This window comes from Melopsittacus undulatus, chromosome 10 (assembly GCF_012275295.1).
Source record: "Melopsittacus undulatus isolate bMelUnd1 chromosome 10, bMelUnd1.mat.Z, whole genome shotgun sequence".
Taxonomy (NCBI): Eukaryota; Metazoa; Chordata; class Aves; order Psittaciformes; family Psittaculidae; genus Melopsittacus; species Melopsittacus undulatus.
Genome location: NC_047536.1, coordinates 25852427 through 25871210, shown reverse-complemented (window position 1 = coordinate 25871210; position 18784 = coordinate 25852427). Strand labels below are relative to the sequence as shown.

Genomic DNA, 18784 nt, shown 5'->3' with positions numbered 1-18784 from the left:
CTCATCTAAGTGGAATGAATTCACTGAACTAAACGGATTTACTAGAAACTTACACCTATGCAAAGATGGAGCATAGTCTTGCATTAACACTATTATGACATTTATCATCACACAACTGTTATTGAAGTCCTGCAAACATTTTGTCAGAGAGCATGGCCTGGAGGATACAGCTCATTCAAAACTAAGTGATTTCAATTCTCAGTCAGTAATGCTAAGTGATGAAGGGGTAAATAACTCAGTTCAAAGAGTGGGACATTTAAAATAGTATGGGAAAACAACTACTGTGAAGTTTTTATCTTTCACTTCACAGTGAAACAGCTGATGACTTACTGTAACAGAACAACAAAAAATCACCATTGTCTTAAAGGTAGCATAGCTTAGTTCTCTCAGCATGCAGTTCTTCCAGAAGAAGGATGGCAGTTCCAAGACTGAGTTATGATCACCATTAGCTGCTACCGCCCATCTGATTAGTTGGCAATAAAAGCAAGGCTCTTTCTTATCAAAGCAAACAGCTATGTCACTCCTTTGCATTCCTCCCATAAGTTGCAATTGTTACATGGACAGGGCAGGGATAAAACCAATAAAAACTGAATCTGGGGGAAAAAAAAAATCCAAACCACCAAAGTTAAAAATACACAAAATCATTTGCAGCAGTAACTCAGAGAGTCAACTACCAAAGCAGAAAGAAACTAAATTGTTCATTGTCAACTGCCAATTCAAAGTGAAAACAGATTGGACCAAAGCTGTCAGAAAATTCTTTACCATTCTGTAACGATCACACAGCCATAATGCCAGACAGAGTCCAGCTGTTTCAGTGACTAACTTCAAACAATAGCTGCGCTCTTTAAAAGCACAACAACAGGGAATGATGTTTGTCTGAAGATATACTGTATTAATGTAAATTGCTTTCAAATGCACATTCTGGGTCTTAAACAAAACAAAAAATAGATATTAAAACCTGTGTGAGTGGAAATTACAGCCATATATAACACTGTCAGCTGTAATTCAGTCATCCATTAGTGACTGCATGTAGTGAGCTTACATTCAGTGGGAAAGACTGTGACAAAGGAAAACATTATTCATTTTACTCTTTCTACTTAAGACTATGGAGTCTGTGTTCCCTTTATGAAACTTCCAGTTACCATCAGATGAAATTCCCTTTGTATTTCCTTCTTAGGAGATGCTATACCACCACTCCTGCCCATGGCTGTTAGTCATGCTGCCATAGTGCCTTTGTATCATCTTAAGCACTGACCTTTAAGAAGTTATAAATGTTATTTCAGTTTTAATTCTGAGTTTAATGTCTTTGGAAGTGATTAACAGCATTGGCTTAATGTGATTTGGTCCTTGACCATTTACTCACCACCTTCTGCTAATGTAACATAATCATTACATGCTGCAACACCCCAGGTTTCTATTTCTAGTTCAGTGAGATTAAGCTAGTAATAAGCAGCAGCATACTGTATCATCAGTGGGCTTCATTGCTCCTGAAGGCAAAAGGATTAAATCAGAGATTAATTTTGGTCTATGCATCATCTTTGTCATCTGTACAATGAAGACAACACAGCTATGGTTCGGGAGACAGCTAGGCTTCCTCACAACAGAAATTAAATTCCCGCCTGCTAACTTTGTGTTAGTTATCTCTGCAGTATTACTTGTGAGACTGTTGAATAACAAATTGATTTTAACTAACAAAAAAGTAATCGTGTCAAAGATCTTCAGTAGATGCACTGACAGACAGCAGACATGTTTCCCTAATGCTGACTTGGTAATCAGCAAAAAGCTTTGAAAGACAGGAAAAAGATTAGCTGGGATACAAAGGAGAGGATGGCAGGAACTTAAAGATGACAGTTCAAAAACATTTCCTGGAACACGCACAAGAATGGAAATCAGATGGAAATCCAGCTTCCTCATCTACTCTACCAGAATAATGCTTAGATGATAAGTAAAGATCATTGCATGGCAAAACCTGACTTCACAGCATGCAGAGAACAAGCCTTTGTGGTGATGCTGTATATGGAGCATGCATATGACGCTTTGTTTGCAGCATAAGCTTTGATGCTTTGTTTGCATGCATCTCTGCGTGCAGAGAACAGGTCTTTGTGGTGATGCTGACTGTGCACCATTTCCACACTGTTGTGTCAAAGCTTAACTTGGAGAAAACAGACAAGCTCACCCTTTTCTGCAGGACCAGAACACTCCCCATGGCCTATGTACACAATTCACCTCACCTTAAAGGACTTTCAAAATCTGTTGTTTGTTAAAAGCCCTAAAATCCCTGTAACTAGAGATTTCTTAGATAATTAAATAATAATTTTACATGATATGTTAAAATGGTTTATCAACAACAGAAAATATACTAACATGCCCCCAGCGCACACTCAGTACACCTCCCTTGCAGTGGTGGCACTCACCTGACCTTCCATGGAGCCAATGCAGCCAAGTAAGCCAGAATAGCAGGTAAAATACAGCGAGGGAACGTGCAGGTTGAAAAGGCATTGCAGTCAATGCACATGGAGGGACCAGCCGTAAAGCTGAGGGTGTGCCAGCTGCACTGGGAGCAAATGCAGCTGCATCCCAGCAGAAGGTATGCACACCCCATTCTTTCCTGACAGTGATGACTACACTTAGTAGTGAACACTGTGACTTATTAGCCCGCTCAGGAAAAAAAGCTACAAAGAACTCTTTTTATCTAGCTTTGATGTACACAAAATCATCAGCAGGATAGCTTTACAAGTCAAAACTAAGACAAAAAAAAAAAATCAAAGCACCTTTCACATTTTTGCATGGGCAGGTAGTGACAGGACCAGGGGTGATGGTTTTAAACTGAAATAGGAAGATTTAGATAGGCCATTACATCCTATTGGACAATACACGGAAGTTCTTCCTTGTGAAGGTGCTGAGGCGCTGGCACAGGGTGCCCAGAGAAGCTGTGGCTGCCCCATCTCTGGCAGTGTTCAAAGCCAGGCTGGACGGGGCTTGGAGCAATCTGCCCTGGTGGAAGGTGTCCCTGCCTGTGGCAGGGGGTTGGAACTGAAGGAGCTTTAAGCTCCCTTCAACACAAACCAGGCCGGGATTCTACGACATGAACCACTCGTTTTCCTGCCCGCTTGCATGGATGTGAACGTGTGCTGCCATCTACAGGAATCTACTCTAATTACCTCTATCGGTCATCAACTCGGCACAATGCTTAATTAAAAGCTACCACGCAAGCACACGCTGCAGCCCTACTCTTGCTGACAATAGCTATTTTTCTTCATTTCCTTGGAAGATTCTAGGATTTGTGTGGAAAAAATACTTCAATGTTTCAGAAGACAATTCAGTCTAATCGATACACTAAATCTCACGTTTGCATCACCATACACCACTTACTGGCATCCCTGAGGGTACTGTGCTTCAAGGACTCAGTTATATTATGGAGCCCAATTAGTAAAAATGTATCCAAAGTCATAGTTTTACTCTTTCTCTGCTTTTATCTACTGGGCATATGTGCCTGTGCAGACACTGCTTCTCCTCAGGCATAAACTATTTAAAGCATAGACAATTTCTGCTTGCAGAGGAAACTCAGAATGCATGCTTCATCTTACACAGAAAGCTTCTTTTCCAAACCAATTAGTTATCTAAGAACACTGTTAGAGAACACTATACAATACTTGAGTATTATCTGTTTCATGAAATTAATAATTCCTGTCTATTTAACAATCAGTAAGTTAAAATATTTTTAAAATGGCATCTGTTCCAAATAAGTTCTGTTTTAAAAGATATTAATACTGCATACTGGTCTAAAACATATTAATAACACCATTAAATTGTCTTTGTAAAATAAACACCCTAAACTATAGTGATGCAAATTCTTAATCATGAAGAACCATCACTGTTTGTGATTAAAAATCATGTGACCAGTAGAAATAACTCCTGAAAAGGTCAAAGCATTCCTTCTTGATTTCCAAAGGGACACATTTCTAGCTTCTACCTACTTAAATAATCACTTTGCGGGTTCAGAGTTAACAAGATTTTTTATTATTACATTCATATTTCACTCAGTCTGATTTTTAGATGTCAGCACAAAATCAGTTTGCTATTAACAATTCAATGAACAATGGATATGCAGAAAACTCATCAAATAATTTATACAACTTCTAAAATTAATTTTAACAAAGAAATCTGCTGCTTGGAATTTATGGCACAAATAGAAACAGCACAACAAGAATAGAGTCAACAATATTATTTAAGCAATTATCAGGGGCAAAAATATTCTTAAGTCCTGTGATAAGGCAGCCAAAACAGATTATTAACTTTCTAAAACTGGATAAATATTACCATTATGAAAGCAGAACCAGTAATTACTAACCTTTATGAAACACTCAAATAACACTATGAATAAAACCAAGGAATAATTTTGATAAATTCAAATACACTGACTTCTCAGTGATGGCTAAAAGTGTAGCTACAAAACCGAATGGGGTTTCTATTACTAACGTGGTAATTCGTGTTCATATAGTTGATTGAGCTGATTAAGGTCTTGATAAGGCCTTTTAGTGTAGAGTGGTCTGTATCTTCTGAAACTGGATCATTTACTCCTGTAAGACAGCAAGTATCTCTTGCTAATACTGACATTAAGATACTTAAGACACTGTGAGACAGTTGAAGCTCCTAAGCACGGTTTGGGTCATTTTAACAGAACAGCTGCTGAATTTACATTATCCCTGTAAAACAGGCATGTAGACACGTTACCAAGCATAGGATAAAGGTGTTAATTTACTATACTAATTGCCAAAAACTAAGCTTTCATTTTTAACAGACTTTTCAAAGTAGCAAAGATTAAAAGTTGTAGTACTTAGACGTTAAACTGCAGTTCACCTGGACTGCAAAGCACAGAGCAGAATTCACTACCCCCAACCACATCAGTGTAACTAGCATACATAGCTTGCTCTATACGCAACCCCAAACCATTTCATATTGGTCAGATTCAGTACCATATTTATAATGAAGTTAAACACAGATGTTAATCTTGAAATCAGTATTTTACTTAAATTATTTAACTGTTATATGCTGAAATATTATTAAAATTGGTAGTAACGCTACTGCTTACTTATAATGAAACATAAGAGCAGCAGCATTAGAGAGGAATACTTTAACAGTAGTTAAGATTTTATGAATAGGCTTCCAAGTATTAATTATAGATGACAAAAAAATGAGAGAACAGTGCATAAATGGCAACCATGATAATTGTAACTAATTATAAAAATCAATAGTACTTACTCTAATTATTCTAACTATAGTAATTAATTAAGCAGTAAAACCAGTAGTTCAAAAGTGAGTTGAGAATTGTATGTGACAATTAAAACTTCCCTGACTTTTAAACGTAATATAAACATGAGCTTTCCTATATAATATAAGTATGCTTTATTGAAGACCTAATTAAAATCAAAGCCATGGGTGTGTTTTGGATCTAGTACTAAATGTATGATCATAGTTTTACATGGCAGCACTTGCAAAAGCCAATTTAAGGGGAAAGAGTGGGGGAAAAAGCTGCTACCATCTGCACTTCATAGCCAGTCAGGTTAAGGTGACAGAAAACTCTGCATGCCCAGAAAGGGTGGTTTCTGACACCCGCACAAACTGCTGCTGCTTCGTTTTTGTCAGGCAGCTCTACATCTGTCCAGCTAACTGCTCTCAGTTTCCAATTAGATCTGCATGCTAATCCAATGCACCCCACAGCTAGAGCTGAAATAAGAGAGAAGAAAGAAAATTATGTGAAGAACATGGGGAAAAAGACAGGACAGGCAGTGTGATCTAGCCATGAATCATACCCCAAAGTTTGTGGGAACTTAATACCCCAACAAGAAACCAAAATCTGCTTCTGCCACTACTTTTTATGCTGATGTAAAACTAAAGGAAGTCTTCAGAAGAGAATGACATTACACTGATTGAAAAACACTGGGAAAGGAGAATGGAACTAATAACAGACAACAATTACTATAAGCATTGGGCATAAACCCCAGCACTCTTCTAGAAAAAAGAAATAATAAAAAGAATTGTATTTTAGCTTTGTGAATTCTGTTAGAAACAAGAGTGTTTGTAGAAAGGAGATTCAGTAAGTGTTCCTTGCATTAAAAAAATCACTGCCTTTCAGGTGCTCACCTCAGGAAAGTACTGAAGTTCATGCAGCTCTCAATTCTATACAGCTACTGAGGAATAAACTTGCTTCAGATCTGTATGCAACTCTGTGAGCAGATCTGGAAGTAAATGCAAGGTGAAAGAAACCTATCTACCTTTCCACAAATTATTCTGAAATATAGCTATTTTTTTCTCATTCGGTTATTACATGCATGTAATAAAACAGGTGAAGGTTCCCTGTAACTTAAACCCTTTGGCAATGTTATTTAGGTTACAGAGTAGAAATTGCAAGAAGAATCAAAAAGAGCACAGAAAGGCTTCAACAGCTTTCAACCAGCATCTTTTCCAGCTTCCTAATTGGACACACTCTGAACTGCTCAGTTATAATCAGTGAAACAAGGAAGATCAGTCTATTCATGCATTTTTGGCCACCATGTTGAGACTCCATTTTACAAATCACTTCAATTTTCTGTTCTCAGAGTTGCTGTTTCTATCCCATCTAAAACAGGAACAATCTTACTGGCACAATATTGACTTTTCCCAATGGAGAAATCTTGGAATGATTCCAGGTCAAGTTTGAAAAGAAAACTCAAAGAAAAAAATCATTGTGGTAATTAACCAGAAAGACAAGCAAATATTTTAATAAATTTAACAATATATAACAGCATATCTTTTATCCTAGTTTACTTGGAGAATGAATGTATTTCAGGTTGACTATCACATTACAAGCCGTGTTAGTGAGTAGTACCCATGGCATTCTTATCAGGGGAAAACTAAGCATTATTTAACTGGAAATTTAGTTCTCATATACATGCATTTTCTATTTTAACTTTTGTTTACAGCAAAGCATTGACGGCATCAATCAGACAAGTAATCTTTTGTAAAGCCACACACGGATTTCTATAGGTCCCTGCAAGTTGTATAAGTAAACTATATACTCGCAAATGTTAACTTCTGGAATGAGCACGGACATTCCTAATATTTGTGTGAGTCAATTAATGGACTCAGTATTTGCACGAATCACATCTTAAGACACATCATCTTAGCTCCAGAAAATCAAGCTTCCAGATGAAGGTATCTGTAAGATACCAAGAAGAAATTGTTTGCACGTAGCAAAACATTAATAAACAGCAAAATCTAATTATTGCAAAAACATAAACACTGCAGCTGTAGCACTTCTAACCATACCATTACAGCCTTACCAGTGAAAACAGAAGTGTCAATGCTAATGTAAACTCAGCTGCTGATATATATTCATTAGATTCAGAAAAGCTCCAACATTTCTTCTTCTCTCTGTGTCAGATTTTATCTGTCATCAGCCACAAATCACTGTAGATACAATAGGATATACTAAAATGTAAGGTTTCAGGACACCTAGGACTTAGATGTATCTCCATTCTTGTCTTTTCCTCCATAAAAGTCACCTGAAGAATCCTATCAAGGAGACTGCTGTGGCTTTCAAACAGCATATGGGAAGCAGAGGGGCAAAAAAAAGACAGGATATTCTGGTCAGGCAGAGCTATCTTTTGGCCTTGGTGGCCCTGAAGGTGACCTCAGAAACACATAACCAACTCTCACCCTGCAACAGTGCAGAGATTCAACATTAGATCAAACACACAAAAGGAAGGCAGGATGCACGAGGATACAGGGTTCCTTGCCCATGCCCTGAACTGAATATTGTATATTGTGCTTTGTCTAATCCAATAGAAATGCACATAAATGGAATTATGAGTACACACCTAATCTGGGTTAAATTTAAACTTTAAGGTGAACCTGATATCACTACATATGTGGTGACAGGCTAAGATTTATTTAAGAGGATTAAAACCCCCCAAAACTTTTCATGTTTTGAGAATTGAAAATAAGACAAAACAAATGATTTTATCAGGAATGCACTAGCATTACCCAAAGGCACACCACTTACTTCTGTAGAGACAATCAACTGACCAATTATTCTATCATCACAATCTGCCAAAAGCTAAACTTACTTTCTGGGAATCTTAACCTAACGACAAAAGATGAAGAAGCAGAGAAAAAAGAGAGAAGGAAAGAGATAAACAATGGTTATCCTTTGATTTATGTTGCAGTTTACAAAATAAATGTTCGGTGCTCAAGAGTTACCCACAATAAGTACTGCTAAGTAATTACAAATGAGTTTCTGATTGCACAGACATGCTGAACCAAGAGCTCTATAAACCGTCCTGATCACCTCTGCAGTATGACAGAAGAATGACTCTAGCTATTTAAAACAGTAGTATTTTTATCATTATTTGATTACTCTCAGGTCTAAGTAGAAGAGAAAGAAGATTAACAATTTCTTTATTTTAATGTGCTACATCTTTTGTGATTAACATGCAACCTGAGTTCTGAGATTTGAAAGTTTTCCATCTGGTCTGTATTTAAGCAGTATATTATAAATTAAGAAAACTCACTATGGCTTAAGTCAGTAAATTATGTGCATCATCCTCATTTATAAAGGCAAAGGGAATTTGTAAAAGGGGAAAGAAAACCACATTTGCAAGCACTGCTAAGCAGGGAGCATAGGAAGACATTTACAGGAATAGTGGAACAACAGTCCCAGAACAGGTACCTGAGCAATGACCCAAATCAGATGACGAGAATTTCTGACACACAATGAAGTATTCTTCCATTATTAGCACTTAAATTAGCTTCATTGTGGAACAGTAATTAAGCAGCAGGGAGATTCACTGTCTTAGCCTTTTATTCTTGATTCTAATTTACATGATTAAATTCTAACTTATTCGCTGATTACCTTGTTGTTTAACATGCTTTTGGTTCTCATGGGGTTTATTTTTGTCCTTGCTTCTTTTTCTGGGTGTAGCAGTTTTTGCCCTCACTGAGCCACAAGTTTCAGCATGCTTATGCATGTTATCCTATTAGCATAATGAAGCATAAATATATGAATCAAATATTAATGTATGTACGCAATTTAACACACACAGAAAAAACAAATATGGTTCTGACAGAAAAATTCTGGAACACTAAGTGAAAGGCTGACTTAGTTAAAAACTTCCATAAAACTCCTGAAGATTTTCCAAGTTACATATTAAAATTCTGTTTAAAGGAAGACTGCCATTTGGTGGGTATAAATCAAATATCTAATTTTCTGGTTCCTGGATAAACAATAAAATTTTACATGTAAAATCTGTATGTGGAAAAAAGGTTATTTTTACTTCAGCAGTGTGCACAGTTAACCCCAAAGCAGAGATACGTTCTAACTGCATATGGCTTTGAAGTGAATAATAATTTCTTACTTTCCTTGCTGAACTGGTCCTAGCACTCTTTCTTTTAAAATCTGTACCTCCACACTGCCTTTTGATTCATTTTAAGACGAGTACTGTATTAAACATTCAATACTGAATTCCACAAACCAGTAACAACCCTGAAAAGATTAAGTAGTATATATTTTCTACCTAAAGAGGAATACAAAATTCTTTATTAATCCCCCAGTGTATGGTTTGGGAAAGAAAACAAACAAGTTTTGCTGGCTTAGCATTAAGGAGTTAACATTCCTGCCAGTACACTGGTTTTTACTCTCCATCCTTCCTGACAATGTGATCTGCAATACTTAGCTAAAGATAACTCCACTAAGATTCCTTAAAAGGAAGTATCTTACCCAGAGTGAATAGCCCTTACCACATTTAGGGCATTCATAAACTATAGGCTTAATATTAGAATCATGGTGCTTCCTAAAGTGAAGAGTTAGAAGCTCCTTTTGCTGAAAGGTTTTGCTGCAGCACAAGCAAGCAAAGTGCTTCTTCCTAGTATGGGTTCATTTATGTACAATTAAGTGTTGTTCCTGAAACAAAGAAAATACCTGTAACATAACTATCTGTCTCTGAGAGTTCAATAAACCACACAGGCACACAGAGGAGTGCAAGGATGTTGCACACTCCCTAATTATCCTCCATTGTAAGCAGATATTGAAGAACACACTGGGATACTGCCCACTGACTTGGGAGAACGCGACGTTTTCTCCTAACCTTAGTGAAGTTAGCAGAGAAAAATCATCAGAATGGAGCAATAGTACATTCCAACATACCAATGCCAAAGATGTGCTATCCTAAATGTATTCTTTAAAAAAATTACAGTTCAGACCAAATTTATTCTGTGACACTACAGAAAATCACATTTAAGGCTCAAATATTACAGTTTGTTCCTATCATAATGTCACTGAAAATGATTTATGTTACTTTGTACTTCTAAGCAGTTCATGTACAAAAGATTTATCAAGAAGATAGCCTCAGACTTTACAGCATTTCAATTTTACTGTTATTTGTGAACCATTTATCTTGCAAATAAACAGAACTACACCATTTTAGTTAGATTGCAGTCACAGAAGTTTTTATCTTAAACACAACCCCAAAAGCCCACCTTGCCACTCTCAACTGAGTAAGCAATATTTTTACAGAGAGTACCTGTTTACACGTGTAGCTGCACTGATCACATTTGAATCTTCTTTCATTTCTATGAGTCTTCTTGTGCTGAACAAGCGCATAGCGCTCATGAAATACAGCTTCACAGTCACTGCATTTAATTGCAACTGCCATGTAGGAATGCAGATTTCGTAAGTGGACACCTGAAACAGTTATACAAAGCAATTAATTTTTATGGTAAATTTTTGATTTCCACCATTTTGAAGAAGACTTACCCTGTGCATAGCCCTGACTAATGTATACACCGTAGAAGATACACTAAAAAAAGAACTTTGTGTTCTCTGCAGTAGGAGTAAAATTGCAAATAAGCAATTTTTCAAGGAAGTTTAACTGAGTTGCAGCAAGACGTAACTTTACAGAGGGATTTAGCAGTTATGAGCCTAACTCTTACTGATTTCCATGGAAAACATTTAACTAATCAAAGCCTTTTGAAAATTCCAGTAACTGCCTGCTTTTGTCTACACATAAAATTAATTTTAAAATGCTACCCAAAGTAGCATTTACAATATTAAAATGAACAGTGCAAAAATACATGAATGATGAGATTGTATATATATAAATAATACTTCTACCTTCAAATACTTAACAGACTTCAATAGGATCTTTATTTGAAAATACAAATAGATGCTAAATACATCTTTGTATGTCTAAATATTTGTTTTTAATATACCTGTTTCATTTATTTCTGTAAACTTAAATTTTTATATAGGTTTTGTTGGCCTTGGTCAGCTGTATTGCCTCAAATACAGCAAATATGCTATAATTCTAAAACACTGATTAATAAAATTCTTATCTGTACAAAACCTTTTTATTCCTTGAAAAGATGAATTTGCATATGAAATACATGGATAAGGACAACTTTACTGATACTTGAAACAAGTACTGATCTAAAGAAGACTAATTCAAAAATTTCATATATAAATCCTTAGTAAATTGCTTGCATTTCAAGAACTGTGGTTTGTATGAGGAAAAATTACAATTTATGTTCTCAATTACAATTTCAATTTATACTCTCAGTTTGAACCTCTGCATAGAGAATGAAAATGAACTTATGCAGTGGTCTGTTCTTTGCACTCTGGAAAAAGATTCCAACTAGCTAAGAGACATTTGAGTTTACTGTATTACCATCAATGTTTCACAAGTGTTATAAAGCTCGAAAATAATCTTTGATATTGATGTAACAGGATTTAGAATTATAAGAGTTTTGAATACTGGAGGCATAGTAAAACCATTGTCTGATGAATCAGTTAAGTCAAAATTTAACTTGCACTTTAGTAACAAATCCTATTACATGCATTTCTTCAAATTACAAGGACAATGCACTCAGCAACTAAACATACAGTTCAATTTTAGACTAAAAGGTAAAAGCTGATTTGGCATATGCAAAAACCCCATATATACTGAAACATTCAATCTGTTTTAGTGTCTCATATAGCTAGATGCATATATTCATTTTAACTAGAGCTGAGAAAGAAACAGAATGGGAGAAATTAAATGGCTTAATAAAAACCTGACTGGTTTCTGTGGCTTTGAGGAAAAACTTCACTACAACCTGGGCATGTATCTTTGTGAGGTACGTTCTTACTGAAAACCATAAGGTCACAATGTCATCAAGTATAAAGAAAAAAAAAACCAAATTAAGGAAATTAGTACACCAACCACAAGATGTCACCACATCTCCTTGCAGGAGGAACTTAACTGTAGAACAATGAATACATTTTCTACAGAAATATTCCGTAATGATATCAAGTCATATGTAACATATTTGGTATCATTGTAAGCAGTTAAAACAACGAGATTTCACCTCTGATTACCTCTACAGTTCAATTTTTTATTTTAAACTCACCTAGATAACTTTTTCGTGCTATAAAGGCACTACAATGTGGACACTTGTATTTTGGCACATTTTCTCCATGCTTCCATAACATATGGATTTTCATGGTACCACTTTGAGTGAATCTGGACTGGCAAACATAACATTCATAGGGTTTTTCACCTGTAAAATACATATTATAATAACATATGCTTAGAAACACTACTCATATGATACAAATGCAAAATTGCCACAGGTCTTAACATCTCAACAGCAACAGTCTTCAGACCCATGAAAATGTTACTGTTAGTGGGCAAAACACAAAAGGCTAAACAAGTTTACATAAGTTTACATAGCTCATTAGAATGCAAAAACTTGACTTCCAGAATCTGTGAGTCAAGCTGATGAAGCACAAAGCCATTCAAATTCTAAATTATTAATCAGGAATTATTTTAATTATCTTCTACTCTGTCCTGAATATTTGATGTACAAAAATGCAGAATTATCCTCAAATGTGCATGGAGAAAGTTTACAGCTGTAACAACATCATAATAAAAGTGAATCAACACCAGCCAATCATAATGGTATAAGAGAAAGCAGGAAATCGTTTTCTTGCCTTTCTTCCCTAAGAAGTCACATAAATCTAATAAAAAAAATAATTTTGATGATGAATATCATCCATAATTACATCACGACTGACAACTGACTCAGTCTATCTGATCATTACATCAGAGTCCTACCTGAAAGAGTTCTCATGTGCCTTTTCAGTTTATATGCATCTTTGCTAGCATAACTGCAAAGTTCACAGGCATAAGGACGTTCTCCTGTATGTGAGCGAACATGTCGTTTCATTTTGCTTGCCTAGTATAAAAATAAGAACACTTCTGCAGTAACACTTACACTGGACACACAAACAATTAAAATACAAGCAATTTTACACAACACATCTATTGCAATTTAAAATAATCCATCAATCCCAGAATTAGCGCTCATCCACCCACCCCTTTTTTCCTGTACAGTCTGTTATAGTTTTAGGTAACACTTGTGTAATCTTTCCCCAAATGATCTTACTTTCATATTTGGTGTCAACAGAAACAAAAGGAGAAATTTCATAAGAACATAAAAGCTAGGATTTTTAAAGGGTATATCCACTACTTTCGGGCTACTTGGCTTTGTCAAACATGAAATTCTTTGAAAATACTCAGGAAAATAAATGAAAGACCAAACTCATTAACCAAAGTCTGTATTCACCACCAAGTCCCAAAGAAGCCGTTTAATTGCAAATTCAGTCCACTTTTTTATACTGCTCTTGTGACACATTCTATATAAATACTGGAGGTATGCAAGCTAAAATTAGGAGTTACCTAATGTTCCAATTCCTACATTTATAAACATATATGAACTAATGAACTCTCCGCTAGACCCATTCAAATCTACAACACTTAAATAAAATTAAACATGATTGCCAATCTTTCCTATACCAAAGTCAAATTGTATGCATGGTACTACTAGGGGGCTCCTTCAGCTCTCCTCATTCAGGTAAAGCTTACAGCAATAACAGTGAGAGTTCCACAACAGCAGTGAGTACTGAACACTTATTTAAACAAAGAAAATAATGGGAGACTTTAATATAAACTGACAAGTTTTTTAAAGATGCAAGCCATCCAAGATCTAATTAGTAAGATAAGTTGAGTGGAATAAAGTTCAGGTTTGCCTGCAGCTTTAGATCTGGCCACAGCACATAAAAACTTTATATATTGAATATCCACTAAACTGTGACAGTGATTCAATCATAGATAACCGTGACTGTGATTCAATCATAGGTACATCACTGAAGGCCTATTTATCCCTGTGAATCCTTAGGCAGTCACTAACTTTTTTATTGCTAGATTAAGAAAATTTCAGTCCTGTAAAAAACCCCAACCATCAGAAGTATATAAACTTAACACATGAACTTCATTTTAGACATTAGCCGGTTTTATCCTACAGTACATAGAATGACGCATACAGGAGAACTTCTGTAGGATGCTTTTGCATGATCAAAGTAATATAAATAGATTGCCAGCAGCAATTTTAGTATAATAAAGAAGAAAGCATGCTTAAAATGTAATTGGTTTAAAAAAGCTAAACAATATTGTGCAAGTTTGGCTATTCTTCCTAACTCAGAATGCACACGTACGTCTGCATCACAAGCCAAGTATTAATACTGTAACAACATCTGCAACTACTCTGTAGTGTACTGAGTTGATCTCATATAGAAATCTGACAGTAACAAAAGGCGATACATGACAGTACAATATATGCACAGAAACTTCTTAAATGTTAAAATCCTTGCAAAAATGATCGAACTTGAAGTGTATTAATAGCTTAGTATGCGAAAGCCTACAAAACCTTCGAAAAGATCCAGAAAGGCTGTACTTACTTCTACACTAGAATATTTACACAATGAACACTTGAAAGGTTTTTCTAAGGTATGTTTGTAACGCCTGTGTCGTGAAAGCTCTCCCCTGCTCACAAATGCCATATTACAGTCACTGCATTTATAGGGCCTGGTCCCTGTAAGAATACACCATTTCTTAGAATTTTATTTATCAACACATCGGTATGATTTGTCTGCCTTAAATTATCGTGAACAATTTTTTACCAGAACCTTTTCTGAGATTCTGAATTTTATATACATGTACACCATAAGTTTATTATAAAAACAATTTATCAGTGTTTCATATGGTTATATAGAAAACTGAAAACATCACCAAAAATTCATTGCATCCATGGAATCAGACACAATTGAAGTCAACATTCAGTTAACAAAAATTATTATGATACTATTTAACAAAATAACTGAACACATACACAGACAGTTACTAACTATAGACCATGACTTTTCAGTGTGGAACTCCAAACAAAATCAGAGCACAAAATGACCACAGAATACGGCCCTAAGACAATTTTGTAGTTAATACGTAAAATTAAGTCTTTTCACATGTTAGGTACCTTTATGCACATTCAGATGGTTATGCAGGAGAGAAGCTGTACGAAAAGCCTTAAGGCAGAGATGACATACATGAGATTTCTCATCAGAATGGGTTTTCATATGACGATTAAGACTTGATTTTCTGAGTGAGGTGAATGTGCACAAATCACAGCGGAAAACTTTTTCTCCTGTGGGAAAAGACACATTTAGATTATACGAGCCACAAAATAATTACTTCTTCAAAAAATAGTACCAATTTCAATATAGTTCCTCTACTTTGGGTAAAACTACTTCACACTTCTACATAAAAATACATCATAAAAAAATTAAGCTGTCAGACAGAAATTATTGTATCCAAGACTTAAGTGATTTGCCCAAAAAGTAGTGCCACGCATTACTGATACAGTTTAGAACCTAGTCCCAGGAAACTTAACTCCTAAGCTAGCTCTCACCTCCAATACAGGATGAAACTTCCTCTCTTGATAGCACCAATAAAACGTGGTTCATCACGGCAATTACAACCTGTGCAATACACTTCCTGGTGACAACTGTGTATTAGTACTAAGCAAGCTTGTTCAAAGATTTGGAAATTACAAGTTAAGCTATTCTCAGCTTTCTGATAGTCTTGAATCCATAAAGTATATGTAAAAAAGATCATGACATAAAAAGTCTTTTAAAAATTATTAGTTGAATTTGAGGAAAAAAGATCAATTCCTTGAAGAAGTCAAATACAGTTATGCTTTCTGGATTACAGAACACGTCCAAGTTCACAGCATAGCAGTAATGAATTTCTTTTGAGTTTAGTAAGTTAAAAGTGAATGTGCAACATTTTCAGTTTTGAAGAAGATTTGAAACTGCAAAATGGCAAATATGTCATATTTGAAGAGCCTTTCCAGAACAGTTGTCTCAGCTCCCAAATGTGCTCTTTGTAATGATTTTCATGCTGAGACCAAAATGTATTTTATACAATGCTTTACACCACACAGAGATATGCAGCTAACACTTCACTTCAATAACAGCAAACAAAAACACTTTATGGTTATTTATTCATTGTGGATTCATGCCCACACAGAACAACATTGTTAGCTCTGTTAAAGCTGCGCAAATGTGCTTCTTACAAATGCAGCAACTAAAGCAAGGGACATTAACAATTTGCACAACATCCATCCTTTAAACAACCTCAGCCAAGATACCTTAATATCCAGATACTACGACACACATTTACAGACTCTTCAACATTACTGATGTCATCCAACTTTTACAGTACACACACACAGTTTCTAGGGAAACAGATGCTTATGATTCCCTTCTGAGTCAGTCCTTAACTTATGCAACATACTGTTATGTTCCTAAAATCTGAAATCAGCCATTTTCTGTTACTTTTACTCAAGTTCTGGGAGATACCTTGCTGACAGGCATTGATATTTGCCCATCACCCTCAACCAGCAACTTGAAACCACTCTAAGCCCATCCATAGCCCCCTGAACAAGCACATTTCAAAGCCGAATGAGGGAACTAAGAAAGACTAAGTAAGTTACTGGGTTTATTCAAATGCAGTTATACAATATTAACTTTGAAATCTCCCCAAAGGATTCAAATACCACATACTGTTCAAAAGACCATTAAATTCTAAATGCCATCCAAAACGTCTCTCCTGAACACAGCGCAGATGACATCAGCCTAAACAAGCTCTTTTATCAAGTAAGGTTGAAAGGTATTATGCCTTCTTCCAAATTTCCATAGAATGTTAAGATGAAACCTAACTTAAACTTAACACTGTGAATATTTAGTGTAAGATTTCAACCGCACTTACAAATCAAACTTAACATGTTATCTGAAAGTTAACTACAAGGATTGCTAACTTTTTTACCCTTTTTCTGATGTGGAGCACAAATCTGAAATTCTGGATTCTCAGGATTTCTCACAGCTGCTTGTTCTGATGGAGTTGCATGTTTCTGCTCTTTACCTTCATCACTTGGGTCTGACAAATCATCACTGGCTTTGTAGCTCCAGCTCTTTGTTTCCCCAAGAGTGAAAAGAAGTTCCTCTACTCCCCCCACTTCAGATGGTGTCAGCTGCTGGACCTTATTTTCAAATGCAATTATATCATTATCTCTGTCAATTTATTTTAAAAAGTTTTACAACTTTGCTAATCAAAGCCAGCGGCAAAGCAACTGAGCTACCAACAAAATACAAGCTACTCATTAATTCTGATTTTTAGCTTTCAATACGATGGTTAAAACTGCAACAAAAAACAAACTGTATGCAACATACAGCTGCTATGTCATATAGCGAACAATTACTATAATTGAGCCCTAGCTCTTTAAAATTTTACATAAACTTTCAGAGCATCATTTCAAGATTACAGCATTGAGAACACAGAAACTTGCATCCTCATTTTTTAAAAAGAATTTAATATCAGTACATTTACCTTTCAAAAGTAAACAAGAAGAAAGTATGTGCTCAATTTTTCACCAAACTAACCCAGGACGTCTGCAGCCTAACTGCAATGCCTTCTTTGTCAAAGAGCAATTAACAAGGTTGTGACATTTCTTGCCTTAAACTTAAATATGACCACACCTAGAAATTATCTACGGTAGCACATGAACTTTCAAAGAAAAAAAAAGGTTTATTATAAAACCAATAGCTAGCACAGGATAAATATCAATGTTCGCATGTGCTTTCAATGAAATGCATTTCAAATGAGATCATATTACACATCCAGCTTTAACAATGACTGCAGTATTGTACTATTGCAGGAGAAGGGAAATTGTCTAATGCTACTTAAGATATCTAGCCTGTCAAATGAAACAGCACCAAACTGGTGAACTGAATTAAAAACTCATCTGAATTTCAACTGATTAGTCATCTAAAAAGGCCAAATTTTTAGTCTGCCTTTTTAAACATGGCATGACATTCTAAAAGGCTGCACAAAGGATTAGATACTTCAGTCCAACACATCTGAATGCCTAGAAAAAATAATACTGAAGTCAGAACCTAATCAGTGATACTATCAGCCAAGAGTTAACCTACTGCCATCTTCACCACATCCAGAACGCGTACCTCAGTCAGCAGCATGACTGGTGGTTTCTCTGTTGGCTTGCTTTCTGAACTAATTGCTTGCCCCTCTTCTTGTAAAACATTGCTCTGCATCAGCCCAAAGTCATAAAACACACAGACCCCTTCCCACATGCTCACAGCCATGCCTGCCGGCACATTGTACAGCACTGGCTGCAGCACAACCGCCCCAGCCAGCATTGCCACGGCCATGCCATTCTGTTGGTGGGCACTTATCGGGCAGATGCCCTCCAAGTCCTCCTCCTCTGTGCTTGGACACACTGTCTGCAGTGTCAGCAAGTGCTTTTCACCCTCTTCAGGAAACAGGGACCACTCTGGGGATGCACTTGCCCCTGCCTGCAT

At 36.0% G+C, this 18784-nt stretch overlaps 1 protein-coding gene across 1 annotated transcript; it reads right to left on the bottom strand.

Moving 5' to 3' along the window:
- Window positions 1–7694: 7694 nt before the first annotated feature.
- On the bottom strand, window positions 7695–18784 carry CTCFL (CCCTC-binding factor like). Its single transcript, XM_034066990.1, is given in 10 exon segments — window positions 7695–7699; window positions 8894–9014; window positions 9758–9940; window positions 10560–10720; window positions 12424–12573; window positions 13131–13251; window positions 14813–14946; window positions 15385–15549; window positions 17223–17448; window positions 18428–18784. Coding segments are annotated over 10 exon segments (1623 nt in total).